Genomic DNA, 27,776 nt, shown 5'->3' with positions numbered 1-27,776 from the left:
AAGTTTTTCTCCTGAAGCTCAAACGCATCAATAACCAATAATAATAAATTAACAACGATAAATTAAATATTAAAATTAAAATTGACCAAAATGCACTGCAAAAAAAATATTTGAAATATTTTCTATTGCTTCAGCTCTTCCAGAGCTCCCGTTTTCTTGTTCTTCTTGACCTGGGCATAGAGCGAGGCGGCCTTATAGTTGATGGGTCCGTAGTGCTGGCTCTCGAGATCCGCGTAAATGAATTCATCATCGAAACTTGCGGCATTTAATGGCTAAATTTGTGATGATTCGAAGAAGAAGAAGATGAAGTCAAGAGGTGAAGTAAAACCAAATCAAATTCAAACGAAAATTTGGTTAGAAAGCGCTTTTCACATGCATATTAATAATCTATAACGCCTGTCGTATTTTCTTGTGAATAAGCTAATGAGAGAGAGAGAGAGATAGAGAAGTGTGTGTTTTTCATAGCATATCGAACGATTTTAAGAATCGAAATTCCATTAAAATCAAATATTTGTATTGAATTTGACAGCACGACAGTTGAAATAAATTATTAACATTGTTTATCATAACAGAAAACTTGACTTAAATAGATTTACCTTTTCTTCATATTATTTTTTGGTTTGATATTTATTTTGTGACATGAAACATTTAGTGGAAAGTTATACAAATAGAAGAATTTAGAATATATAGGTATTGCTGCCTTTGTATGGATCCTCAAAATCGGACACATGCTATAAGAAATGAATATTTGTCATTTAGAACACACTTCAGAATACAAAATTCTATTATAATTAACAAATTGTTAGCACTTTGTTTAAATGTTTCAGTTAGGCTGGACAAATGAATGAAATGAGTTTTGCTTTGGTATTTCTAATTTAATTAAATTAAATATACTATAATAAATAAATAAATATTTTTATATATAAATATGCTTGGCTTCTGGTTTTGGTTTTCTTTTTAGTTAGTTGTAAACTTGTTGCTTAGATTATGCGATTATGTTCTATATACAATACAAGTACAAGTTACATATCTAAATTGTTGAATTCATATATTTTGTATATTTTACACAAAAAACTACGTCAAACTTAACACACATACAGTCAAGAGTTGCCTTAGGTATATCTCTAAATTTAATTCGAATATTTAAGAATGAATTAGTTGTGCTTCGGGGAGAATTTTTGCTGCTCATTTTGTTGTTGTTATTGTTAATATTTAGCTTGATTGATGATCGTTGAATGATGATTTCTCTCTGTCGGAATCATAAATATTTAGTTTAGTTAAGTTTAGATATATTTAAGCTAACTATATACACTAACAACAGTCAAGTCTGGCGACTTGTTTGTCCTATTCGATTTCTTCATTCGGGTTGCTGTTCGAGCTGTCGCCGCTGGGCCAGCCTCGAGATTTTCTATTACAATTACTTGATACATTGTAGTTATAGACTATATTCCGTGTGAATACTATAAAAATATGTAAAAACATTGGCAAAAGTTGATGGAATGCGAGACGAATCGGGCAAGCGGAACGCGAACCACATTGAGAACCTTTCGCTGAATCAATGAATTTTCTTTCAATTACAATCATTATTTCCTTTCCTTTTTTTCTTTGTTCTGACTAAATTCTAAGCTAACTTTCGATTTTCAAGAATTTACGCTAATTATAAATATGTGTTTTATTCCTTTAGCTTTACTTTTTGCTTTAATTACTAAATACCTTGTATGCGTCATTTAGGCCTGTCTAACTGTCTGGGTTTTTTTTTTCTTTCTATTTTTTTATCTTTTCATTCTCTTGTTAGTATTTGTCCCTTATTAAATGTGCACCTCGCGATAGCTTTGGGTCATAAAGTATTTCAGGGCGCCGGCTGTTGCATTTGCCACAGCCGCACTGTGGGCGGGCGTTGTGGGCGGCGCTGTAAGATTCTGTGAGGCCGCAGCAGCAGCTTCATCCTCATCATCATCATCATCTTCATTATCATTATCATCTGCAGGCTCCTCATCGTCCACCATATACTCCTCTTCACAAAAAGAATAGCCCAAATCCTCATCTTCCTCTTCAGCAACATCGGCTGCAGCAGCTGCTGCTGTTGTTGCTGTTGTTGGTGTTGCTGTTGCTGCTGCAATTTGCTCGGTTTGTGGCTTGGTGCGCGCAAACATAAAGTCCGGATGCGTTTTAGTTAACACCTCTAATGCCTCTAATGAGGCAGCAGGATTTAGTTGACCCGTCGCTGCTGCTGTCTGCTGTTGCTCCCGCTGCAACTGTTGCTGCTGTGCTGGCGATGCTGCTGCTGCCGTTGCTGCCGTTGCTGTTGTCGCAGGTGTTGGCGAAATTGGCTTAAAGGCATGTCGTTCGCTTAGCGCCAATGGACGAAAGATGAGGGGCCCCTGCGCCCGCTCCAGCTGCTGCTGCTGCAGCTGGCGACGCAGCTGTTGCAGCTTGCCGTTGGCCGTCTCTGTTGTCTGGAAGTGGAAGGTGTGATGTTTGCGCAGTGGCAAACGCATCGGGCGACGCACCACCAGGCAGTCGTAGGCGCCGGCCGCTGCCTGTAAGGGGGGCGGGGCAGTGGGCAGGGGCGGCACATATCTTAAATTGTGATTGCAGTCGGCGGCTGTTAATTGACTTGCCTGCAGCAGCAATTCATTTGGCATTAGCATTTGTTGTTGATGATTGCCACGCCCACACCGCTGCCCAGGCCCAGGCCCATTGTTGATGCTGTTGTTGTTGTTGTTAATTTGTTGTTCGATCTCTGCTGCTGCTGCTGTGAACGATGTTGCTGTCGTGCAATGACTGTCGGCTTCAGTGGCGTTGTTGTTGTTGTTCCTGCTGATGTTGCTGTTGCTGGCAGCAGCGGCAGCGGCATCGACATCGGCATAATGCCGTTTGATATGTGCGTAGGGGTCACTGATGGTCTGTCGTCGTAATTTCTTACTGCAGGCGCTGCTGTTGGCTTTGTTGTTGTTGTTGCTGCTGCTGCTGCTGCTGCTGTTGCCATTGTTGTTGTTGCATTGCCGTTTAAGTGCTAGAAATGGATTAGTGGCCAACAATTGCGTTTGCTGTGGTTAGTTGCGGTCGTGTTTGTTTATATTTGGTGTATTTGTTTGTATCCAGCAAAAATCATATTTGTGTTAAGCAATCGTGACATGTGAAAGAAACAAAAATGAAATGTGTGAAACACAAAAGTATAACAAATTATAAAGTGTTTAAGCAAAAGCAAAAGGCAATTAAGTTTCTTCAAAATCAATCAAGAAATTGCTTTAAAGTTGAGCTGTAAAAGAATTGTCGTGCGTGTTGTTGGATTTATCTGTGAATGGCAGTTCCTGTTAACTGCTTTGAATACCCATTAGATATTTAATTATTTGTTGCATATTTTTAAAAAGGGACTTTAGCTTGGCCAACTTGACTCTCTGCCTAAGAGCTGAAGACTTTTACTAGCGTTGCCTATGCCTAACGTTGCCTCTTTAGATTTATCCCCACTTTTCCAGGAAAAGGGCAAGACAGAGAAGGACACTGAGCAGAAAGAGTAGGGGAAGGGGAGGAGGTGAAAGAGCATGGGAGATGTGATAGAGGCATGGGAAGATGCAGAAGGGCGGAGAGGGAGAACGAGCAGGAGAAGAAGAACGAGCAGGAGAGAGAACGAGCAGGAGAAGGAGAGTAAGACTGTGGGGAAGCAGCGCTTTAAAGTTTATTTAAAAAGATTATTAGGGCTATTTAATATTAAATATTAAAATAATTATGTGAGTAATAAGATTAAGTAACTAAGAGTTCTGCTATAAGTTTAAGTTGCCTCATTTTGAATAAAAGAGTTTATACCTTTGATACAGACAAAGAACTAGGAGGATCTCCTATATTTTTTACATATTGCTTCTACAGACTAGGCATGAAAAATTTGGTTTAGAATCTGAGTTTTATACCTTACATATTGTTATAATTTTTTGTTTTTTTTTTTTTCTTTTTAAATATAACCAACTCTGGGGCTAAGGAATTTTTATCACGAAAAACTAGCTACTTCTTGTGCTCAAATTAAGCTTAATATGACTAAATAGAATCCCAAGCTAACCTAGATAAAGAAACCTATCCTAAATCAGTCATATTTAAGCCCGAAATTTAATGTGTTGCACCTGCTTGAAGCCAGTGCGTGAAATATAGCCCAGATAATGGGCGACGCAGCATGGCTGGCTGGAACCTAAGCGAAATCTAATGTACGCACCTCATGTGGACCTACTCGATGTGGCAGCTGTTGCATTGTTGCTGCTGCTGTCGCTGATGCTGCTGCTGCTGCTGCTGGTGTGCTGGGGGGCTTGCACTTGCCACGACTGGCGGCACTTAGGCTGCTGGCAACGGACAGCATGGAAGCGGAATGTGCTGGCTGATGGCCCAGCTGATATTGTTCGTAATCCTCGGGTGTTGTGATTTCCGGCGTTGGCTGCCTCTGATGATGCTGCTGCTGCTGCTGTTGCTGTTGCTGCTGCTGTTGTGGATGGCGATTGCAGCGTGAGCTCACGGTGCCAATGCCGCTGCTATAAAGCGAATTGGATGAGCTGAGCGAGGTGGGATCTGTGACGGGCGCCGACGAGGCCGATTCATAGGACGAATTAATATGGGCTGGTGAGCCGGCACGTGCCAATTGCTGCTGCTGCTGCTGGTGCTGCTGCTGCTGGCCCTCCACATTCATGTAGAGCGGCTTGCGTGTGAGATTGAGGCCCGCTGCGGACGCTTTGTGCGGCTTGGGCGTGCGCTGGCCCAGCGCCGGCAGCTGCGACTCATAGGAGCTATTCGATATGCCCGAATCGCTGCGATAGATGCTGAGGCGTTCGGGCTCCATCAGCTGGAAATCAGCAGCACCGGCGCCGGATGCATCAGCCTTTTGCTGGTGCTGGCGATGGTGATGTTTCTTCTTGTGGCTCGCCGAGACGACAGCAGTCGGCTGCGAGTGCAGCTGCACCGTGGCCAGACTGAGATTGTGCTTAAGACTATGGTGATTCATGTTGAGTGTGTGATGGCCAGCCGGCATGCTGCTGCTGCTGCCGTCACCGCCCACATCGAGATCTAGATCCAGGTCTAGCTCGTTGCCGCACTTGTCCGCCACATTCTCGTAGACGGGCGGATCATAGAGGCGCAGGGGCTTGCCGTTGGATTCAATATCGCCATGGCTACCACCAGCAAAGGAATGATGCCGCTTGCATTTCGGCTGTTGCGCTGTCGATGTTGCTGCCACGCCCAGCGAGCTGTTCAGATTGTAGGCGGGCTTCTTCAGCTTGTTGCCGCCATTGGGAAACTTCAGTGAGTAGAATTTCTTGTCCACATCGATGCGATCCAGCAGGCTGCCCACCTTGCCGCGCTTGCTGCGCTGCATGCTGCCCAGCAGCTCGTCCCCGGCCGCATCGTATTTCTTAAAGTTGCTCGCGGCGAGGAAGGGGTTCGTGTTGAGCAGCGCTGAGCTAGGCGCCGGCGGTGGCGGTGGCACACGCTCAACCACCGCATAGGTGGGCTGATAGTCGTGCTCGATGGCATTCAGCAGTTGGGCATTCGATGCGGAGTTCGTGTGAAACTTTTGCGACTGTTGCTGCGAGGGTTGCTGCTGATGTTGCTGCTGCTGCTGTGATTGCTGCTGTTGCTGATGATGTTGCTGGTAGTACTCGGTGTAGCTTTTGGGAAAGCAATTGCTTAGATTATATTGTATCTGATCGGAGCTGGACTCGAGCTGGTCCATGCTGCGATTATGTGGAGCTGTAAGAGGGGGCGGGGCTGTGCAGCCACGCCCGTACTGCAAAGTGTTGTACTGATGCTGCTGCTGATGTTGCTGCTGCTGGTGCTGGTGCTGTTGCTGTTGATGTTGCTGCTGGTCGTAGTAGGGTGGCTGCTGCTGTTGAGGATGCGGATGCTGTAGAGTCTGGTGATGCAGCAGCTGCTGGCTGTGCATCGCTTGACCAATATTTCCATTTAGTCTCTTGGGTCGTGGAGCGACGCGCACCACATTTGTGTTGTTATTAAAATTTGTAGGGGTAGTAGAGAACTGGCGATGCAACAATGCGAGCACATGCAATGGGAGGTTATTTTTGGTTTTGTTTAATTTTTTGCAATTCAGCATTTGATTAGCAGCGTGTGGCATTAACAGAGAGAGAGAGAGAGAGAAATATGAGAGAGAGAGAGAACATTCGATTAGTTGCGTTTGCAGTTAATTATGGAGCTTGTGCAAGTCAGCTGTTGGTTAGCTACTAAACTGGATTGGCTGTGAGCACTGTGTGAATGAGCTGTATTAATTGTGGTATTTGCAATTCGTGTCTGAACTAGCGAAACACAACACTGATTAGGATTAGAGAGTTGTTTAAGTTGAGAGAAGAATTAAATTGGGCTTTAAAAGTATGCGAGCTAAGCGGAAAGTACTCAGATATATTTCCAATTTATTTTACTGAATGGAATATACAACGAAATTTCATAAAAATTCCATTTTTTTCTCATAATAAATATAGTTGCAATTTATATTTTAAATACCTATATATGCAGTATAATAAATAAATATTTGCATATACCAAAAAATGTGAAACATTCTAATTCAAATTTAAATTTGATCAATTAATAATCAATCAATAATTAATTATAATTTTTTTTCAATTATTTTTTTTTTAGCTTTTAAATGATTATAAATAATAATTAATTAATCAGCAAGATATAATTAATTTTTATTATTACTTATTAATTCATTATAATTAATAATTGGTTGATTGATAATCAATCATTAATTATTAATATTTTTTTGAATACTGTCTCAATTTAGGTTAAATTTAAATATTAACAATTTTCATCATTAACTTTGCATTTCTGCAAACTTGAAATATATTCAGTTAAATAATCTGTTATATTTTCTAGTCTATGATATTTGTTAAATTTTATTGGCATCAAACTCTGTTAACTCTTTAAATTTTCATACAAATAAAATTTTCTAAAAATTTCTGTTCACCGTTTCACTTTTAGCTCGCATATTTGCTAAATTTCATATAAATATATTTGTTTATTAATTTTACATCTAAAATAAGGAAGAATTAAAAATGAAAACTTACTTTTTACGCATTACAGACTAACCAACATAGAATTTATATTTGATATTAAGAAAATTGTACAAAATTCAGGGCTTAAAAATATCAAAAATAAATACCAAAGCAAGGTATATAAAATGTGAGATAAATGGAAAATTAAATGAAAATATAACCATGATATGAATGAGGAATACGATTAGAGGCAATGGAGAGCAAAAAGCGTTTGGAATGTAGGCTAAATTACATAGAATACATACGTAAAATACACAACTCTTGGCTTAAATCATACAAAAACTATAATAAATACAGATAAATCACAAAAAATCATGTTTGGCAAATAGAAAGAGATATAGATTTAGATATAGATTTAGAGAGCTTGGGCTAGAGATAAACATAGACAAGAGGCAATATACGATATATATATTTATATATAGATACTCAGATAAGGCTTAGACTTAGATACATAGAGTACATATTGATACGAGGCGAGATTAGCAATGTGTGAGTGTGTGTGTGTGTGTGTGTTGGTGCTCTATGTGAGTGTGATTTTTGAGAGTGCGAGTGTATGTGAGTGTTTGAGTGTGTGTGTTAAACGAATTTTATCATAAACATTTCTAGTTGAAATAATTAAACGAAAAAGAGGCAAATTGTAACTGTACCTTGTTAGGTGCCGTTTGCAGACCATGAAACGGTAGATTCTCATACTCGCCAGGTTCCGTCAATGGATCCCCCAGTGAAGACGACTTGTCGTGTACTATATAGTAGTATATACGTATACGGATCGGTTGATTTTTGTTTGATTTTTTTTTTTTTTTTTTTGGCGATTGGTATTTGGGGCGTTTTAACAATTTGTGTTTAAATTGTTTTTATTCGATTTTTTTTTCAAAAGAAAAGTTTAAGAAAATAATTGGAAAAAGAAGAAAAATATTGAATTAGTCAATTATAAAATAAAAATGTATTTGGTTTTACTAAAAATTAAGCCTAAGCTTCTGCTTTTTTATTGTGTGAGAAAACACCTAAGCTAGAGTTTTTTTTTTCGAATAAATTGAAAAACCTAACGAAATAAAAGAGCTTCAAACATAATATTTCACTTTTTATATTACATTTTTAACATTTCTTTTCATTATATTTGAATGACATGCAATAATTTGGTAACACAGAGCAGGCCAAGGACGATTCACAAGCAGGCAACACGAAAACAACATTGAATAAAGTGCAAGCCGAAACAGTAAAAGAAAATCAAATGTTTATAAATATATGATAAATGTTAACAATGACAAGTTTTTGTTGCTGTTGTTGTTGTTGATGTTGTTGTGGTATTTTTAGCTTTTGTATTTTTTGTTTGTTCTGCTTATGAAATTTCTCTTACTTGATTTTATATATTTCTTTTTTATATAAGGACCTCCTCGCTTGATTCATTGAAATAAATTACTTACAGCGATTATGATATACAGAGAGTTTTAAGTTTAGATAAATGAGTAATAAAATAAACAAAAAAAAACTTGAGTTGAGAGTAGGAATTGCGTGTGTGATATGTACAGAGCTGGGGAGAGATGAGATGAGCTGAGCTGAGCTGATGGGTGAGGATTGAGGTGTAGAGCAGATTATAGAAGATTTTTATAAAGAGTTGAGTGTGTGAATATGTGTGAATATGAGCACAGTAAATAGATTTTGAAGTTTTCTTTCAATTACTTGCCAAAAGTTCAGTCTAAGTCAGCCGACAGCTGTAGCTGTCTTCTAAGATGGTAAACCACGTAAAGCCTCAGCTTTGACTTAAAATTTGCAACTCAGCAATTTCAATGAAATGAAATGAATTTTTTTATTTTTTTTTTGGGAATTCATAAAGTGTAATCTGTTTTTTGGCAAGTCAGGTTTAGCTAATAAAAGAAATATGTATATGAGAAATTTACTTTGAGATATTTTTGTAATAAGAGGACAGGCGGCCAGGCCTACAAATTCAATTGAGTGTGCAGATGAGTGTTTTATGAGCTATATGAGTATATGAGATGACTTGTGGGTTTGTTCTTACTTTGGACGCGTTCGACTTTGCTGGGGGAAACCACAACTGTTCGTTTGAGCAGGGGCGGACAATTGCCGCCGCTGAGCAGCTGCTGCTGCTGCTGTTGCTGTTGCTGTTGTCCAGGGCCAGGGCGCACTGGCAGTATGGGCGGCGGTGGGCGTGGTGGTGGCGTTGATCTGGGGGACTTCAATATGCCGTGGCGCTGCGGTTGCGCCAAGCAGCTCACACCAAGCCCAGCGTGGGCTATTGTTGCTGTTGCTGTCGTTGGTGTTGCTGTTGCTGTTGCTGTGGTGTCTGTTGGCGACGTCTTGTCTAATGAAGGCGCTTGAAATGTCACAGAGGCATGTGATTGGACACTGCTGGAATTGTTTGTTGTCGTTGCCGTTGTGGTTGTCGTTGCTGCAGCTGCAGATGTTGTTGTTGTTTGTGTTGTTGATGTTGATGTTGATGTTGATGTTGAATTAGTTGCTGTTGCTGTGGGCGTCTTTTTGTAGGTGACTAGCGATACGTGAAGATACATGTACGTGTACGTGTGCGTATGTGTGTGTGTGCGTGTGTGTGTGATGCGCAATGCGATACAACATAAAAAGCAAATGATAAATAAAGAAAATAAAGAATTAGCCATGAGAGTGGAAATCGTCGCACGTGTCGCATTTATTACCACTGCCGCTGGATCGTATGCCCTTGAGGCGATGCTGAGCTGCGAATGGCGATTCCTGATTGCCACGCCCACGCCAAAATGTGTGCAACAGACCCACGTGGCTGCGCTGGCTATCCCGCGTGCCATCGTCCGCATTTCTGCCTCGCTTGGCGCGCCTGAAAACAAACTTCCAAATGCGTTGCATATGACTGGGCGCAGCAACTGCTGCTGCTGCTGATGATGTGGCTGCTGCGCTGAAATTCTCTAGGCAGGCTGTAAGCTCTGGATGCGGCTCAGCTGCATCTGTTGATGGCAAGGCAATGTCAGTGGAATTAGTCTTCATCTGACTAGGCTGTACAATAGATGTTGTTGCTGCTGCTGTTGCTGCTGCTGTTGCTGGTGGCTCCATCACCGACACCGTCACCTCGGTTAGCATTGTGCTATTTGAGTTAGTTTGGCTATCGTTCAGCACGGCACTCAGCTGGGCCGACAATTGACTCGCATTCGCAGAGGCATTTGGCAGCGAGCTCGGATTCGGATTCGGATTCGGTTTCAGTGTCATGCGATTCACGGCTAGATTCTCTTTGGTGTCGCTGCTCACGTGCAACATGACACCTGGCCGCAATGGCCAGCGCGGCGGCGATTTCGGTACTGTGGCATGCAACGTGCTGTTTCGCGTTATGGGCGGGGGCGTGGCCAGCTCATTGTTGTTCTCGGCTGCGGCGGGCTTTTGTTGATGTTGCTGCTGTAGCTGCTGCTGCTGCTGCTGTTGCTGCAATTGCTGTTGTTGCGGTGACAGCAACGTTGCGGGCAACAATGTGGCAGCATCGGTGTCTTGTATGGGCAGAGCCACGCCTACTTGTGGCAGCACTGGCTGATACGATAGCACACTGTGATATGTGCGTGTGCGTGTGTGTGTGCGTGTATGTGAGTGTGCGTAGGTTGTTGTTGCCGTTGCAGATATCGAGCGATCGATAGGCGTGTATTTGTATGAAGCAAGCGAGCAATAAACAAATATCAAAGCACACACAGCGATGCGAATAGGATAATATATATATATATAAAGTGTAAGAATTATATATATATATGTGATAAATTGTTGTTGTTGTTGGGTGCGCACAATAAGCAATTGAAATATGTAACGAAAATGAATATGTAAAAAATAAATAAATAAATAAATAAAAAAATTAAATTGAAATTGTGTTAAATATTAGAAAATCTTAATTAGCATGCATATTTTAAAGCTAGAAAATGTTTAAAATTTATTCATATTAATGTTTTTAAGTGGAACTTTCATGAGATTTCTTTTGAGCTCTACTGAACTGTCTATTATCAATTGTATAAATTGCCTATTTGAAAGATCAAGATCAAGGAATCAAATATGAATTTACTTTTGAAAGAAAAAAGCTGCCTGCTATTAACCAAATTAATATACATAGTATAAAAGTTTGTATATTTAATAAGATATATTTGTCAGCAGAAAGGCCTGCAGCTATAAAATTTGTAGCCTCAGCAGCTTAAATAATTCTTCAAATTATATCAATTATGTCAAGCTGAAATATATTCTAAAAAAATTTACGCTTATGCGAAATAAAATATTTTTCAGTTTGTTCATTTTTATAGATTTTTCAAATATAGTTTAGTTGCCTTCAAGATATAGAAAGCATACATATTTTGCAGGAATTCTGCATTCATTTTATGGTATTTTTAAATAACTACTTTTAGCAACAATATATGCAATTTAACAAATGAAATTGCCTTTTGCTTTCCTAAATTTTTTGTGGTAATACAAACATTTTAAAAATAATTTATTTTGCTCTAAAAATCAACGATTTATGTGAGAGCCTTTTAGCTATTTCTGAAACATTTGAATTATTTTTAAATAAAGATATCTGAAGTTTTGATTTAAAATTATTTTCAATTAAATTTTTATAGATATCTCTAGCGTATTGATATCTTTTAAGCTTCAAAGTGTTTGAGCTATTTCACAATTTTTTTAAATAAAATAATTAGAAAAAAATAAAAAAACAATAACAGCAATTTTTACAGTTATTCTCCAAAGTTACTCGAATACAATAATATTTCAGGTGAATCGAATGCGGCACTTACCTTTGATTAGCGCTTATGGAAACTTCCGTGTGATCTTTACCAAATGAATTCAAATCAAATGAGATTTTGTTGTTTGTTGTTGTTGTAATGCAGTTGTGTATGCGTGTTTGTGTGTGTTGTTGTTGTTGTTGCACAATTTGTTGAGTTTTTGGCGCATTTAGTTTGGCAAGCAATGTATTGTAGTTGTTTGTTTGTTGTTGTTGTTGTTGTTGTGGTTGTTACAGCGAGCAATTATTAAGTGAAGCAGCATAGAGACAACAATACATATATATGCGTGTATATATATGTTTGTATGTTTGTATAGATAATGTACATGTAAGTGTATGAATCAGATAGATAGATAGATTGTTAAGCAATAATTGGTTGAAACGAGATGCCAAGCAAAAAAAAAAAAAACAAAATTAATTAAAAATGTTGCAGCAAATAAAGCATATATAAAATGCAGACAAACAAAATATATTTGTATAAATATATATGTATATATGTATAACAGAAAAAACATTCATTCATTTCGTGTTGTTGTTGTTGTTGTTGGTTTACGTTGCGGTTGTTAATTAGTTGTATATATATTTTTGTTATTGTTGTGGGTTTTGTAATTAATGTTTGTTTTTTTTTTTCGTTGTCGTTGTTGTTGTTAAAGTAGTCAAAAGTGATGCGGGATCAAGAAGAATTATTGAGCACACACAAATGCAATAATATATATACGCGTTTTAATTGAAAAACAAAAAGAAATATAACTTTAAATACATAATTATAATTTAAAAATAATTTTTGTTTTGTTTGTAAAGAACTCTTTTTTTTTTTTTTAATATACGTATATATAATTTTCATAAGCTTTGAATAAATGACACGAAAAATGGATTTGAATAAGAAACAGGGTGCTTTTTTTTATAAGAATCAATGAATGGTTTAAACTGTTTGGGAAATTTAAATATAATATTTTTTTTCAGCAGTAAATTAAATACTTCTTGTATATACATATTTTTTTGGATGTGATCATTTTTTTATATTTAAAAATAAAACATTAAATAAATATAAAAATATATATAAATATAAAAATTTATTTAATATTGAATTTTCTCTGTTAAAATATTTTAATATGAACAACTTTTATTTTATATTTTTGCAATTGTAAAGTAATAAAAATTTCGTTTAATTGTATGCTTTATTTTAATTGCAACACCCTGTATAAGCTTTTGTCGTTTTTCATTAATTTCAAATAAGCAAAGTTTACACAGCAAAGCGAAACACAAAGGCCTTAAAATCAGCAGAAAAAAGGCAAAATAATTGCACAGAAAAAATCAAAAAAAAAAAAACGGGAAAAAAATGAAATAACATTCTTAACCCACTTAATGAGGCAGCAGCGTAAACCGGATTTGAGATGCATTCAATTAAAAGCGATATAATTCAAATGGCATAGTTATAAAGCGAACAGGCTAAATACGTATTAGTTATAGTAAATGTCCTATAAGCCTGAATAGTTGTTGCATGCATTCAGATCAATCAATCGGAATAATCGTTGGAAGGAAAACAAAGAGCCATGCAGAGAGACTGGGGCATGCTGCGTTATGGGCACACAATTGAAATTGAATGAAATAATTATGAAACTTATTGGCAAATTGAAATCGACTTAAAAGAAATGCCAGAAAAACAATTGATAAATATATAAACTCGATTGGGTTTCAATTCTCTGTTTGCACTTGGTTTCGGGTCGGGCCTAACACTATGCTTGGGGTAATTAATTATCATAACTGACTGCACTGTATGCACAGTTATTAATTTAGCTGCAGTCTACAGCAGTAGTTGCTGTTGCTCTAGTTGTTGTTGGTTGTACTCACATTTATCCTGACGCCGACGGCGACGGCATATGCAAATGATGATGCAACAAATGATGGCGACGGCCAGCAGGAGTAGCAATATGACAGCGACCAGTATAATGAGCGTCGTTTTATCCCATCTCTGCCACCAGGCCAATTGTTCTAAAGATACATAAAGAGAGTGCGAGAGAGAGAGAGAAAGGGAGAGAGAGAAAGAGAGATGGAGTATTGTATTAAAATGTGTTGGTATACGTTTGGCAGAACTCTTTAAGCACACACATGGTGAAAACTTAACAATGCATGCAATTCTTAACCAACTGACAGCTGACAGCTAAGCCCAATGCTGCCTACTTAGCTGACTGACTGACTGATTCACTGACTGACTGATTCACTGACTGACTGATTCACTGACTGACTGACTGACTGCCGTTTGCAGTTGCTAACTTTAATTTATCAACTTGTCACATGGTTTTGCCATGCCTGGCATTAGCAATGCAGCTGCAGCTGCAGCCGTAGCTGTTCCGCAGACACGCACGCACACAGATGCGCAGATGCATTTTATATATTACTTACACAGCTTCAAGCCCCAGTTTTCAATCCCCTCCCCACACACTCCCCCCACGCATTGTGGCATTGTCTTATGAAATTGTGCTAGGCAGCTGTAGCCGCATCCTTCAGCTGGCTTGTCTCTCATTGTTTTCCATATTTGCTATAATTCAGCTGTTTATCATCCAAACAAATGAATTGTCTTTGCCAGCAGCTCTCTCACTCTCACACTGTGTGCGTGCGTGTGTGTGTGTGTGGCAGCTGCCTTTGTTCCGTGGCAGCGTTTATCTATGTTTGTTTTCCGAGTGTATTCACATATGTTATGAGCTATTCATTTTGGCATCGTATGCGGATTCGCGTGTCAACAACATTTAGCAGCCGCTCCTTCTGCGACCCGCCTCCTGCTCTTGCCCCTCGCCCCTTGCCCCTGCTACTCCTACTCTATTCCTATCTTATGCAATTAAACAAGCGAGCGAGCGAGCGACAAATGAAAAATGGCGGCTTTTAGTTATAGTTCGGTGTGCGTGTCTGTGTGTATGCAAGTGTGTGTGTATGTTATATGGATTAGCATTGGATTGTGGTACAGCAGCCGCTTTTATGTATTTCTCTGCCAGCTGCGGCTTTGTTTATAGCTTTAAACTAGCTTTTAGCTGGTCATTACATAACTAAGAAGCGAGCTATTTATTTCTGGGAATTTTTTAATACTGTCTATAATTTTGTATTCATAGCTAAACAATTTGTAGTTCAATTTTAATCACTTAACATGCAGTTACTTACTTTTTGGCCGCACTAATTAGTTAGAAGCATTTTCAAATGAGCATTATGAGTGATAAGCAGAGGGTAAAAGACAGAGAGAGATAGAGAGTAATCGCAAATATTTATATATGTGTTAATACAGAGGATACTTTTTGGTTGTTTCTGGTGCTAAATTGTAATTTAGACAACAATTGGAATAGTTACTCGAACTAGAACTGGGGGAAAATGAAACCAAGAAGATCAACTCAAATCAAATCAAAATACTGTGAGCATTTGTGCTGGGCATTTACCTCGCCACCAAATATAAAGTGCTGAACCAGCTGTTAATATACGAGAAATACATCAAAATATAAAATATGATAATAGCAAAAATAAATTATTGAAAAGTAGAAAATAAAAAAACTATTAAATTTGTCAAATGAGAGAAAATTCAGCTCAGACCAATAGAGAAAAGGTTCTTTAATAGCTGGAAGGGCACAAGCCAAAGCGTTTAAATATAAAAAAGTGTTGACGTCATCAGCTGTCAAATTTCAATTTCGATTTCGATTTCAATTCCATCAAAGAAATGTTATAAAAACTGGACACTCGGTCAGATTAGCTGAAAGGCTGCGCTGCTCTCTCTAGATATATATACTTGACGGGTATTAAAATCGCGAGAGAAAAAAGCAGAGGAGAGAGAAGAAGCCAACTGGATTTCATGACTTAAGCAGCTGAAGAAAATCACAGCGCATAAAATACAAAAATAAAAAAAAAATAAAATACATAAAAAAAAGGAAAACGAAAACGAAAAACTCGAACTGATTTTCGTGGAGCGCAGAAATCAATTTCCGTTTGGTTGTAGTAAAACGTGGCGCATGTTACGATAACAGGTAAGCAAAAAAGGCGGCGGCGGCGGCGGCGGCGATGATGATGGGCGTGGCTGGAAATGGGTACTGCGCTGGGGCGCCAAACAATGCCCTAATTGCCACGGTCGGCCAAAGACGTGGCCATGGCCGTGGCCGCCATTTTAGTTTAAAGCGGAAGCAGCTAGCCACCATTTTATGCAGCGCATAAAAAAATCAAATAACGGAACGCGCGTCCGCGCACCGGAAAACGGAAACAGATGAAGCAAATATTGACAGTAATCAGCTTCCGTTTGCCAGTTGTTGTTGCTGTTCTGCTGAAATATTACTTACCAGCCACTTCAATCTCACAGAAGGCGCCCGCTCCAACGGAATTGTTAGCCACACAGCGATAGGTCCGGGCAATGGCATAATCCTCCTGCAGTATGTAAAAGCTCTTGTCCACATAGGTCTTCTTGTCGCCAGCGCCCAAAGTCTCGACTGTTTCATTCTCAGCTTTAATTGACCATGAAAAATCGGCCTGTAGAACATACATGAAAAGAGAGAAACAGGGAGAGAGAGAGAAGAAAGAGAGAATTAGTTTTCGTTTCAGTTCAATATGCGAGTTGGGGCACAAATTGCCTATTGAAGCTATGCAAATCCTAGTCTGGCTCTACATTTTTTTTTTTCGAGTTTTGCTTTGCATTCTGATAAATCTGATTCTTTTTTTTTCACATTTTTGTCATATTTCTTGCATTTCTTTTTTTTTTTTTTTTTTGTTGGTTTGCTTTGAAGCCCCCAGCTGAGTTATCAGAGACGAATGGGCTTAACTACTCAAAGGTGCTATTTGGTCTAGACGAATGTGAATTATTTCGTTGCTTGTGAATATGAAATGAGTAGTCGAAATACATATATACATATTAATAATATATAAATATAGTTTTAAAAAAATTCATAAATCAACTGGGATATTCCCAAAAAATTATGTTCCTCTGTTGAATTTCTTTTCCTGCTTATTAAAAAAAAAAAAAAAAAAAATATGTAAAATTATATATTTTAAATTTAATACGTTTTTCAGCGCTCAGTGCTTGCTTGGCCTGTTGAGCATTTTTAAAAATGCCTTCAACTAGAAACGCTGCGAATGCCCGGCCAGGCGCGCCCACATCGATTCGCATCAATTTCTCATCTGATTGCATGCTACGTTATTAAATTTTAACTTTACGCCCGTTGAATAATTTCCAATCAAATAATTACGAGCCACCGAGTTTGCCCCACACACACACACACACACACGCACACACACTCGCTGTGGTTGCCTGGCTGGCTGTGTGTGCGTGGCAATAAATCTTTGGGCCAACCTGCAGGTTATAAGCCCGCACTCGCCCCTCCGCCAGTCTGCCTTAATCGCCAGCACGCTTTAACTCAAGTAACGGCAAAGCAAATGCAATTGCAAAAATGAAAAAAAGAAAAAGAAAATGGAAAATTGTGCCGGGCCGAGAATGGGAGGAAAAAATGCTGCACTGATTTATGCGGCATGGCACAAAAAGTGCGAACTCCAAACTGAAGTTGGGAGTCGAGTTGGTTCGTCGGTTGCCAGTTCGCTGCTCTCTCTCTCTCTCTCTCTCTCTCTTCCTCTCTCTCGCTGGCTGCAACAGTTACAGCCAGCAGGAGATCCGGGTTCCGGCCAAAAGGTAAACTCATAAAATTGAAAATACTTGCAGCTACCTGCATTCCCAAAGAACTGCACAGAAATAAAAACAGAAAAGGGAGAAGTGCAAAAAGGCGATGCAAAACCTCTATCCGCTGCCGTAACCAGCCTTCATGGCATGCACCACAATTGAAATGCTATCGTTATTACCATTTCGATGGCCTCTGCACAGGGAATCGAAATGCCTCTCCCCTTCTACACAATTCTTTTTTTTTTTTTTTTTTGTGAGCAAGTGCGGGCGTAGGCGTTAGACTAGGGTTTGTCATTGTTTTTTTAAGTGTATTTCTAGCTAAGGGTATTACGTAGCGATTAGAGAGTTTGCCATTCGAAATTATAGAGTTGGGATTAAATTGTAATATATATTAAATCTTGAAATACTTAATATTAATGTAACTAAATTCTTTATAAATACAAAAAATTTAGTTATATTATTATTAAATACATTCAATACATTTCCATTTGACAATATATATGGAAAAACATTTTAAATATATTTATAAAAAATTTATATTAAAAATAAAATATATATAAAACCACTCATTAAATTTTAAAAAATTCACAACTTATTTTTCGGCAATTTTAAATTTAATATTGAATTAAAATTATCTGCTTGAATTGAATAATAGGTTATGAATATATTAATATATATATTTTTATATTTATTATTTATTATATTTATATTTAGATATATTTATTAATTTTTTTTTTTATTATTATTTACATAAAATTATTATTCATTATATTCCAAATCACAAGCACTTCATATACTCATAAACCCATAAAGGCTGAGTTTTTTTTTAGGGTATTCCTGCTTCTGCTTGTTCTCATATTATTTTATTTTTGAACCCTTTGCTTAGTGCTGTGCACTTTATTGACACTCACCTCTTCAGGATTTCCGTATGCTGTGCAAATTAGCGTATCCTGATCATTGATTTCTCGCCTCTCGATTTCACAGCGTGGCGTAACTGCAGCAAGTCGAATGAAAGGAGAAAAACAAAACAAATAATCATTGAAATTTAGTAGCTAAACATCAAATTGTGTGTCTCGGCTTTCTCTCTCTCTCTTCCTATCTATCTCTTTCTACTTACATTGAACATCGATAACAGTTTCGGCAATCCGATCTCCGTGCTTATTGCGCGCTCTGCACCTGTAGATGCCCGTATCATTGCGCTTGATGGGATCGTTGATAATCAGCGTGTTGCCCATTGTCACCGTCTTATTCGGATAGAGCCACTCGTAGGACGGTTCTGAAAGAGTTGAAAGAGAGACCCAAGTGATGTAGCCAATTGCAATTGCAGAGAGTGTAGAATTGATTTGATTTACCTGGATTAGCCTGCGATTTGCATATGACACGTCCCGGTATATGATGCTCCTGCACATAGACAATGTTCTCCGAGACGCTGATGTCATTCGGTGCGTCTGTGAAAGAGGGTGGGATGAGGAGTTTGTGTGTCTGTGTCTGACTGTCTGGCATGTCATACTCACATTCAATGCTCAAGTAGGTGGTGCTGTTCACTGTGGGCCCCACCGCGTTCGATGTCGAGATGCACATGTACTTGGCGTTATCCGATTCGATATCGAATTTCTTATTCGGAAAATTTGACATATTGAAGTGCTATAATCACGAGAAAACAAATCGAACATGAAAATATGTCATTTACGAGAATTGGGGATGATTTCTCGCGGCTGAGAGTCGCGTCGCAGCTGTCATACGATGCGGGGCTAAACAATTCAAATTAATTGGCAATTTCATATAGACTGAGTTGCTCATATGAGACAAGTGGATAATAAACGTATTTGATGTGGGATCAAATGAGAGGAACATTTTCGAATTGCTGATGTAATAATTGGTTTGATTTGATGAGGTTTTGCTGAATTGGATAGAGACAGCTAAGAGGGATGAAGCTATTATTGCTGTAATACCCTTATTAAAAGAATGATTACATTTAAAATTGGGTCAACAGTAAAGATGTCAATGAAAAAACAAAAATAAAAATAAATAAATAAATGAAATAAATAAAAGTCAAAATGAAATTGTAATATATAAATTAAATTTAATAAATATTAAATAAAAATATATATTAAATATTAAATAAAAATTATATTTAATATTTTAGACTTAAAAAAAAAAAATGTGATCCTTACTATAAAAAAAATATTTTGAAGAATAAGTAAAATAAAAAATAAAAATAAAATTTATTGTTCTGTTTCAATGGATTGGAAATAGCTCAGACTACTTACTCTTATCTCACAGATAAACATACTATCTTCAATTAAATATTATATTATAATATTCAAGTTATATACATATATTACTATATATATTTAGAAACTAGCTCTATTAATTTCTTGCCCAAAATATTCCTAGCTTTAAGACTGGATAGCTTTTTTCTGCCAGCTTTATATACGACTTCAGCCCAATTCAACTCTTCCAGCAGGGTTAATTTGTTGAGATATATGCACCCCCAGCCATTGATGGGCAGCACTTACCAGAACGGAAAGCATGCTCTCGAAATCGCCCGTTGCGGGCGAGGCATCCATATACTTCTCTTTGACAAAGTAGCGGGTATCATTCTTGTCAATTGGCACGCCATCCTTCTGCCAGGAGATCTCGCAGCGGGGCACGCACTCGATGCGGCAGGTCAGATTGAAGTTGGACACGGAGTGAAGGACGCCCGTGTACGGCTGCATATTCTTGATGAAAAATGGCGGCGCGTGTACCTCCAAATTGACAGTGGCCATGGCGCCCTTGCCGCCCTCATTGTACGCGTAGCAGGAGTAGTTGGTGCGGCTGTCGAGGCCGACGGGCTCGACGGTCCACTCCTTGGTGACGATGTCCTGCAGTGGTCCACGGCCGCCGCGCAGCCAACGGTATCTGTTGGGTTGCGAGAGCGTTTGAGCCACATACATGAATTTGCCCATTTTGCGGTAGAGTGCATAGGATGCGGTGGTGGATTCGGATGAGTAATCAAATGGATGCCCCCCATTGTACAGGGTTAAGATTTGTGATTGTGGCATGTAGGTGGTGAGCGTGAGCAGAGTACAAAGGGAATGATTCAAATGTAAATCGATTAGAGCATGCGTTTCTTTAATTTGATGAGCTGTCGAATGCACGGCACTCATGCCGGACAGTGTTGATAATGTTGATGATATGTGTGTGGGATTAAGCAAATGCTGTTGTTGTTGTTGTTGTTCGTATGGTTGTTGCTGATGTGGTTGCTGCTGCTGCTGCTGTTGCTGTTGCTGTTGCCTCAGCTCTTGTTGCTTTTGCAACAGCAGCGCCTCAAAAGCGGCATCTGCCTCATGCGGTTGCAGTGCCTGAACCGTGTGATACGCAATTTGTGGTATGGATGTGTTCTTGTTGTTGTTGTTTTTGTTGCTGTTATTGGTCTGTGTGGCGGCTACAAACCTATTTGATTCGGGATAGCCCGGATCATCCACGGCACAATAGAAAATGACGCTCTTCTTCTTGATGGCAATCGGTGGAAAGTGCGTCAAAGTAGCTGGCCCCGGCTCATAGTGCACCTGTGTGTGTGTGTGCGAGAGAGAGAGTGAGAGAGTGTGAATGAAAGAGAATTGAATTTACTATAAGCTCACACTTACCATCAGCTCCTTGTCCTCGCTGCGTGGTCCCCAGCCAGCGGCATTGTAGCCCTCGCAGGAATAGTTGTAAAAGAAGCCACGCCCAATGCTCTCCAGCAGCAATTTACTGGGGTCAATGTGACATAAATCCTCCTGGGAGCGAAAGAACGGAAGATGGTAAGCAAATGATATATAGTGACAGTGTGTGTGAGAGAGAGAGAGAGAGAGAGCAGCTGCCTCTTGACTTACTCTAGTTTCCTCGCAATCTGGCAGCTCTTTGAGCAACGTGGAGTTGGCATACCAACGCACTTTGGTCAGCACAGATGGATTGGCATCCAATATATTACAGAACAAAGTGACATTGGACTCATCGCTCTCCTTGACAGGTCCCTCGGGTATCATTTGTACCTCGACAATGGGCACATCTAAATGAGAAGAATCAATTCAATAAATATGCGATATATATTAAATATTTATTTATGTATATAGGGCCTTTTAGAGCTCTTCACTTACACTGCACATCGAGATCGATTTGCTGCTCGGAGACGCCTTTGCCTATCGAATTGGATAGCTGGCAGGTGTAGTTGCCAATGTCCTCCTTGTCTGTTGATCTAATGACTAGGGCGACATTCTCGGAGTTGCCGCCCTGATAGCGATCCGTATCGTTGACATTAACAATGTCGCCGTTGCGATACCTGCAAGGAGCCAAGAGCAAGAGTTGCACAATCAGTTCAGTTCAGTTCGGTTCAGTGCGGCTTGGTTCAGTTTGGCTCAGAGATATTTGCCAGACAAACGTTGTGGGGCATAATTAAAGATGCTATTGCCTAGTTAGTTAGGCTAACCCAGCTCAAGCTAACAAACAGACAGGCAAACACACAGTTATTTATGAGACAACACGCATGTATGACAGAGAGAGAGAGAGCTGAAGAGAGAGAGAGGGGGAGCTAGGGAGTCTGTGTGTGAGGGAGTGGGCGTAGGGCCAGCCCTCCATTGTTGGCTATTTAAAATTTATAGGCACGTCTCAGTGTGTTTTTGCTTTCAAAATAACAGATAGGGACCGAAAGAGTGAGAGAGAGAGGGAGGTAGGCATTTAGAGCGAGACAGCGCTAGTGTAAGCTGCCTGCATTGTCAATGCATCTCGACTACTTTTCAGGCTCACAGCCAGACAAGAGAACTCGAAAATTATGTCAAATGTGCATTTGAGCCTTCGCATGTTTACTGCGTCGTTGCTGCTGCTGCGGCTTCACTGTGCCACAGCATACATAAGCTGGCATAGCACAGAGCTCTATGCAGCCCTGACCAGCTCGAGTCATGAGCATTGCTAAATTGAACTTCAAGCAAACATCAAATACTTGAACTTTAAAACTTTTCGGGCGTCTTTACAATTTGCTAGCAGTTGCAGAAGTTCGCTCGGCCCATAGAGCTTTGCCTGCTGTTTGCTTTACTACTGTCTGGGCTGACTTTAACTATTGAGAAATTTCAGCTGCAGCTACGCACTTGTGGCTGTCGCCGAGGCTGACCACGAACAATGCCAGATTCCTCAGTCTCGATTTATTGTTTTATTTGCATTCTTCATTTTATGTTTTTTTTTTTTTTTTTTGTTTCCCCTGTGGCATTAAAACAATTTTACGCCCGCTGCTATCTGGCTATGGAACAGCAACAACAACGGCGCAGTCACGTGTGCGTTTGGGAGAAATTAAAAAATGCATTGCATACTTTACAGGGCTGCAAAAGAGGCACACGGCATAAATGGAAATAATATTGGCCACGGCTCTCGCACTGCCGTCCAGGTTTGCGCCGTTGCCAAGGCTCAGTATAAATTTTAATTGATTTACAATAACAGCGAAAGAGACAGAGAGAAAGAGAAAGAGAGAGTGATAGAGAGAGAGGGAATGGGAGAGTGGAAGAGAATGAGTCGTTGCATAAAAAGTAATTTTGATCGCTGCATTCCAGTTTTTCCTCCTGTCTGGCTGATGAGCTGAGTAATTTTCAGTGTTGCGGCCTCGTCGATTTAATGAGTTAACGCCCGCCGACTTCTGCTTCATAAATCCGGGCATATCATCGGCGCTGGACAAGCGTAATTAATTTTAATTATTTGCTGCGCCCAAGAAAACAAAAAACTAACGAAATTTGCGTGTTTCAGTCTCACTATCTCCCTCTCCCTCTCTCTCTCTTTCTCTCGCTCTCTCTCTCTTTCTCTCGCTCTCTCTCTCTCTCTCCTTCTCTCTCACTAACTACTATTCCGTCTCTTTGCCATTTGTGTCTAGTTTAGTGCGGAAATGTGCGTCCAGCTGGGGAAATGCTTTTAATGGCAAACGGAAAAGGTATTGAAATGATTTTTATACATCTTGAGAGCAGCTGGCAAAGTGTTTCCACACACACACACAGACAGAGCGAGACAGCTACTCATTAATAAGCACATGTGTGTGTATGTGTAATGTGTGTGTGTGTGTGTGTGTGTGTGTGTGTGTGTGTGTGTGTGTGTGTGTGTGTGTGTGTTTGCCAAGCAACATGAGGCAGACATTTTTAATTGGTTCGAAGCAGCTCCTGGCAGTCGAGCCAACTTTGCCTTTTGTCGTCAACAAGCCGTAAAGTCAACTTCTTTTTTCTTTCCTTCTGCTTCTTCTTCGTCTTCTTCTTCTTTTCATGGCCTGAGGCAAATTTTGTGGTTTATTGCCAGTCGCTTAAATAATTCAACAATTACAATTACTTATGTGGTGATTTATAAATTATGTGCACACATACAACGAGTGTGAGTAGAAAAGGGTGTGCATGTGTGTGTGTGTGTGTATGTGTGCGCTGTCTATGGGCTTGTTTATTCTAATGTTAAGGGTTGCTTTTGCCATTGTTCTGTCTGCGAGTTTTCGGGCTCGTAAACAGTTACAGTGCCCAGGCCTTGGCCTCGAACAAATTAAGATTAATTTTATGTAAATATTTCATGCCGTGTGCCCGCCTGGGCAGAGGTAGAGACATCGGGAGTGCATAAAACAATGCCGATTTGATCTAATGTTGATCATTATGCCTGATTGCAATTGAATTATATTACGTGAGAAAGCATTTTAATGAATCGCCAGTAAATCAAACAAATGGATATGTGCCCCGACTGCCAAGTGCTCATAAATGAATACATACAGATATATAGATATAGAAGAGCGCTGCATATATCCATATGGCTTTAAATGTGGCTGGGCAATTAGAAAATGTTACCTTTAAAATCCAATTAATATGCAATTTAGCAGCTGGGCTGCCATGCAACCGGGTTGGCCCAACAATTGTGGCTCCACATGTTGGCCCCAAAAGGTATGCTACACAAATTCCGCATGGCCTGCTCCACGAAATTTTCCACTGTCTAAATTTCATGCAGAGCTCTAACACTCTTACTCTCTCAGTCTCGCTTTATATACATATATAAATTTCCTTTTTTGCTGAGCCACAGACCAGAGGCCAGATAAAGAGAGAGAGAGAGAGAGAGAGAGAGAGAGACAGGGAATTTGGAGTGAAGCGCAAATGAAATGCCTGCTAAATAAATTTTCTGTGTCACTTCTGTGTGTGCATTTAATTTCTCAGCTGGCATTAGGATAAAAAGCGCAAAATGTGAAGAAAAAAACAGAAAAAAGAAATGTGAAAAGTGAAACGAGGCACTGTGAATAGTGAGCGCGCACGCAGAGTGAAATGGGAAAACTTGAAGCGTGGAATAGGCTTGTAAAATGCAGCCACTTGACACAAACAGACAGGCAGACAGACAAGCACACAAGCACACACACACACACTCACTCACAGCGAGTGCCAGACGACATGTGTGTGTAGGTGAGTGTGTGTGTGTGTGTGCATAGTGCTGCTTCCATCTTCATTCATCATATGCGCGAGCTGCTGCTGCTGCCGCTGCAATTGTTGTTGTTGTTACTGCTGCTGTTGTTGTTGTTGTGTAATTAGGAATTCGTGTGGCGTTGACATTAAATATCGCTGACAGCGTCTGCCTAAATGGAATGCATTTCTCAGCCCTATTTAACAAAAGCTGTGCGCATTTGCAATTTTCATAGACAAACTTGCAAAATTCGATCGGCAGAGACCGACTAGGAAATGCTCTGAAATTACTTGGATAGGGTGATTCAAAGTGAGATTGGCAAACATAGCTATGTAAGTTGAGACAGGGGATGAGTTGACTAATAATTATATATAAAAGTAGTATATTATATACATGTATAAAAATATACATATAATAAATTAATACTAATTTTATTCATGCATGCATCACCAAGGGCTCAAATCAGTTGATGCTTCTGATCAAGAATATATTCATTTATATATATTTCATAAATTTTTATATACATTTTCATATATTTTTATAAATATTTAATAATCAAAAATATATTTGATAATTTTTAAAATATGTTATATATATTTTAATTTATTTTTATAAATATTTTATATACATGTATTTTGTATAAATATATTTTATATATTTTTTATATACTTATTTTTTTGTATAAAATTTTATAAACACATTCTTTATCAAAGGCAACAGACAAGTTAATATATACCGTCTCATTCTAGTCTTTTGCTATTAATTAGATAATAAATAATTAAATAAAATATGTTCAATATATTTATTGATCATATAAAATATTATTGAAAAGTTTTTGAATGATTTCGCCTTAAATTCAACTGAGATTTACTAAAAATATTGTAAAATATATATTATAATTAATTATAAACCCTTTTTCGAACTGATATTAAAGCTTATTAAAGTTATCTCGTTTATCACTAGCTACCTCATCTCTATTTCATCTACATTCTGTAGAGATTCGTTTTACGATTGCAATTCAATCGAATGTTCGCTTATCAGAGTCTTTTCATTCATTAATGAAAACTTTCAAAATCCACTTTAGTTCATAATTTCCGCTGCTTTTACCTAAAATTCGACTCCATTCACCTCGCTTTGCCTGCTTCGGCGCCATCTGAGCTGAACTTTTTAGCCCCTGCAAACATTCACTCCCATTCACTCACGCAGCGAATATCGCGCATACGCCACGTGCTCGCGCTGGCATCAGACAAATTAATACGTTCTCAGCGTTGGGCAGAGAAATCTGTGAATGGGAATTGCAATTGCAATTTGCATGCATTGCATGCGCATCTAATGGCCGCGGCATGCTGGCCAAGTTTGTTAGACACAACCATGCAGTGGCTCAACGCGCCGCCCCCACATCTCGTTGCCATCGCTCGCTCACTAATTTGCCAGCCAAGCAGCCGAGTAGTCGAGGCAGCGAGGCAGCGAGGCAGTTGAGGTGGCGCATTTGGGGTTCGGTTGCCATGCCGATTGCCAAAGATTCTGCATTATGCGTGCCTGCTGGCCGCTCCACAATATTCCAGCTGCTGCAGCGACTACTACAACTTGCTGATGGATTTTGCATGCCTGTTGTTTGTATATGGCGCGACTGACGTTTACACTGCTCAAAAACTTTGGGCGACATGTCCTAGCAGCAAAAATTGTCACTAATTATGCGGCTATGCCTTTTTGTGCTGAATTGAGTGCCAAAATTGTTGAAACTAGCTCGCATATGCAAGCAGTAATCCCATGTGAGCCATGGAATGTGGGGAATGAAGTGAAACTAGAGGGTGAACTAAATTTCAGTAAGAGCTAATATAATCATATTTATGGAAGGAATATATTTATTGTTAGTCACATTTGGAAATTTAATATTTGTAGGTAATATTATTAGATTCCACAATGAGTCAAGACTCGAAGACAATGAAAATATATGTATGATAAAAAAAATATATGGAATCTGTGTTTATCTGTATATTTGCAGTGTTAGAAATAAATATATATAATAGGTATTAGAAAAATATAAAAGTTAATATAAACATAAAGTTTAAAATAAAAGGTATAAAATATAAATATAAAATATAAAACATTAAATATAAAATATATAAATATAAATATAAATAAAATATAAAATATAAATTATTAAATATAAAATATAAACTATAAAATATAAAAAATAATATATAAAAAATAAATAAAATTTAGAAAACAATAAAAATGAGAAATTCGTTGAATAAATTCTATAGAATAATATTGTCATCTAATAACTAGACTGACTTTAAATATTATTTATATTTATTTATAAAATCATAATTCTGTTCAAAATATCAACTCTTGATTTTAGAAATTTAGAAATACAAATTGTCTGACAATTTACTATCCATATGATGATGTATGCAGCCTTGTGCCAGACTTCTTCTACGCCTGATACACACTCATCCAACTCTCTTCAAAGTCTCTTTGTGCACTCTACACACTCATAGAGTCCCACTTCAAGCTCTTTGCCTTGGTATCAATGCAATACTTTGTTGCATTCGTTCATTATTGTATTAATGCCATGCTTAAGTGGGATTGTGTGTGCCACAGTAATTTCTCTATGTTTAGCTGGCATGCAGTCGTGCAACAGTCTATGAGTTCTGTACAACAACAACAGCAACAACAAAAGGCTATAAATTCTGGTTTACATTGCTCAAACTCTTTTTGCGATTGGCATTACGCAATTGCGAGGTTTGTTTTGATTTTCAGCAGATAAATGAATGTGAGTTGCGTTTCGCTCGATGATGTGTATCTATTTGTGTGTGTGCCTATCTCTCTCTCCCTCTCTCTCTCTGTCGCTCTCAGTGACTGTGTGTACCCAATTTACGCACTTGACGTTGCTGTTGTTGCGTAGATTTGAACTTTTGTTGCCTATTTACTTTTG

The 27,776-nt window shown here is 38.7% G+C and overlaps 1 protein-coding gene across 13 annotated transcripts in view; it reads right to left on the bottom strand.

Annotated features, from left to right (window-relative positions):
- Window positions 1-608: 608 nt before the first annotated feature.
- nrm (neuromusculin) overlaps window positions 609-27,776 on the bottom strand; it is a 228,656-nt gene continuing 201,488 nt past the window's right edge. For 9 of the 13 annotated variants that reach the window (XM_089468655.1, XM_089468653.1, XM_089468654.1 and 6 more), the window contains 17 exons: window positions 21,544-21,725; window positions 21,280-21,455; window positions 21,052-21,183; window positions 20,858-20,973; window positions 19,939-20,323; window positions 18,934-19,063; window positions 18,772-18,867; window positions 18,537-18,695; window positions 18,331-18,413; window positions 16,095-16,281; window positions 13,639-13,779; window positions 11,801-11,834; window positions 9,713-10,581; window positions 9,061-9,549; window positions 7,691-7,785; window positions 4,205-6,010; window positions 609-3,050 (listed from right to left, as the gene is read on the bottom strand). In XM_089468655.1, the coding sequence (XP_089324781.1) occupies window positions 1,809-3,050; window positions 4,205-6,010; window positions 7,691-7,785; window positions 9,061-9,549; window positions 9,713-10,581; window positions 11,801-11,834; window positions 13,639-13,779; window positions 16,095-16,281; window positions 18,331-18,413; window positions 18,537-18,695; window positions 18,772-18,867; window positions 18,934-19,063; window positions 19,939-20,323; window positions 20,858-20,973; window positions 21,052-21,183; window positions 21,280-21,455; window positions 21,544-21,725 (6,322 nt within the window). In that variant the 3' untranslated portion in view covers window positions 609-1,808. Of the gene's footprint in view, window positions 3,051-4,204; window positions 6,011-7,690; window positions 7,786-9,060; window positions 9,550-9,712; window positions 10,582-11,800; window positions 11,835-13,638; window positions 13,780-15,209; window positions 15,240-16,094; window positions 16,282-18,330; window positions 18,414-18,536; window positions 18,696-18,771; window positions 18,868-18,933; window positions 19,064-19,938; window positions 20,324-20,857; window positions 20,974-21,051; window positions 21,184-21,279; window positions 21,456-21,543; window positions 21,726-27,776 lie in introns of all 13 variants that reach the window. The other 4 variants (XM_089468664.1, XM_089468661.1, XM_089468662.1 and 1 more) reach the window with 4 other exon arrangements.

This window comes from Drosophila arizonae, chromosome 4 (genome assembly GCF_054131065.1).
Source record: "Drosophila arizonae isolate 15081-1271.41 chromosome 4, UAZ_ARI_1.0, whole genome shotgun sequence".
NCBI classification, from domain to species: domain Eukaryota; kingdom Metazoa; phylum Arthropoda; class Insecta; order Diptera; family Drosophilidae; genus Drosophila; species Drosophila arizonae.
This window is presented reverse-complemented; position numbering and strand designations above follow the sequence as displayed.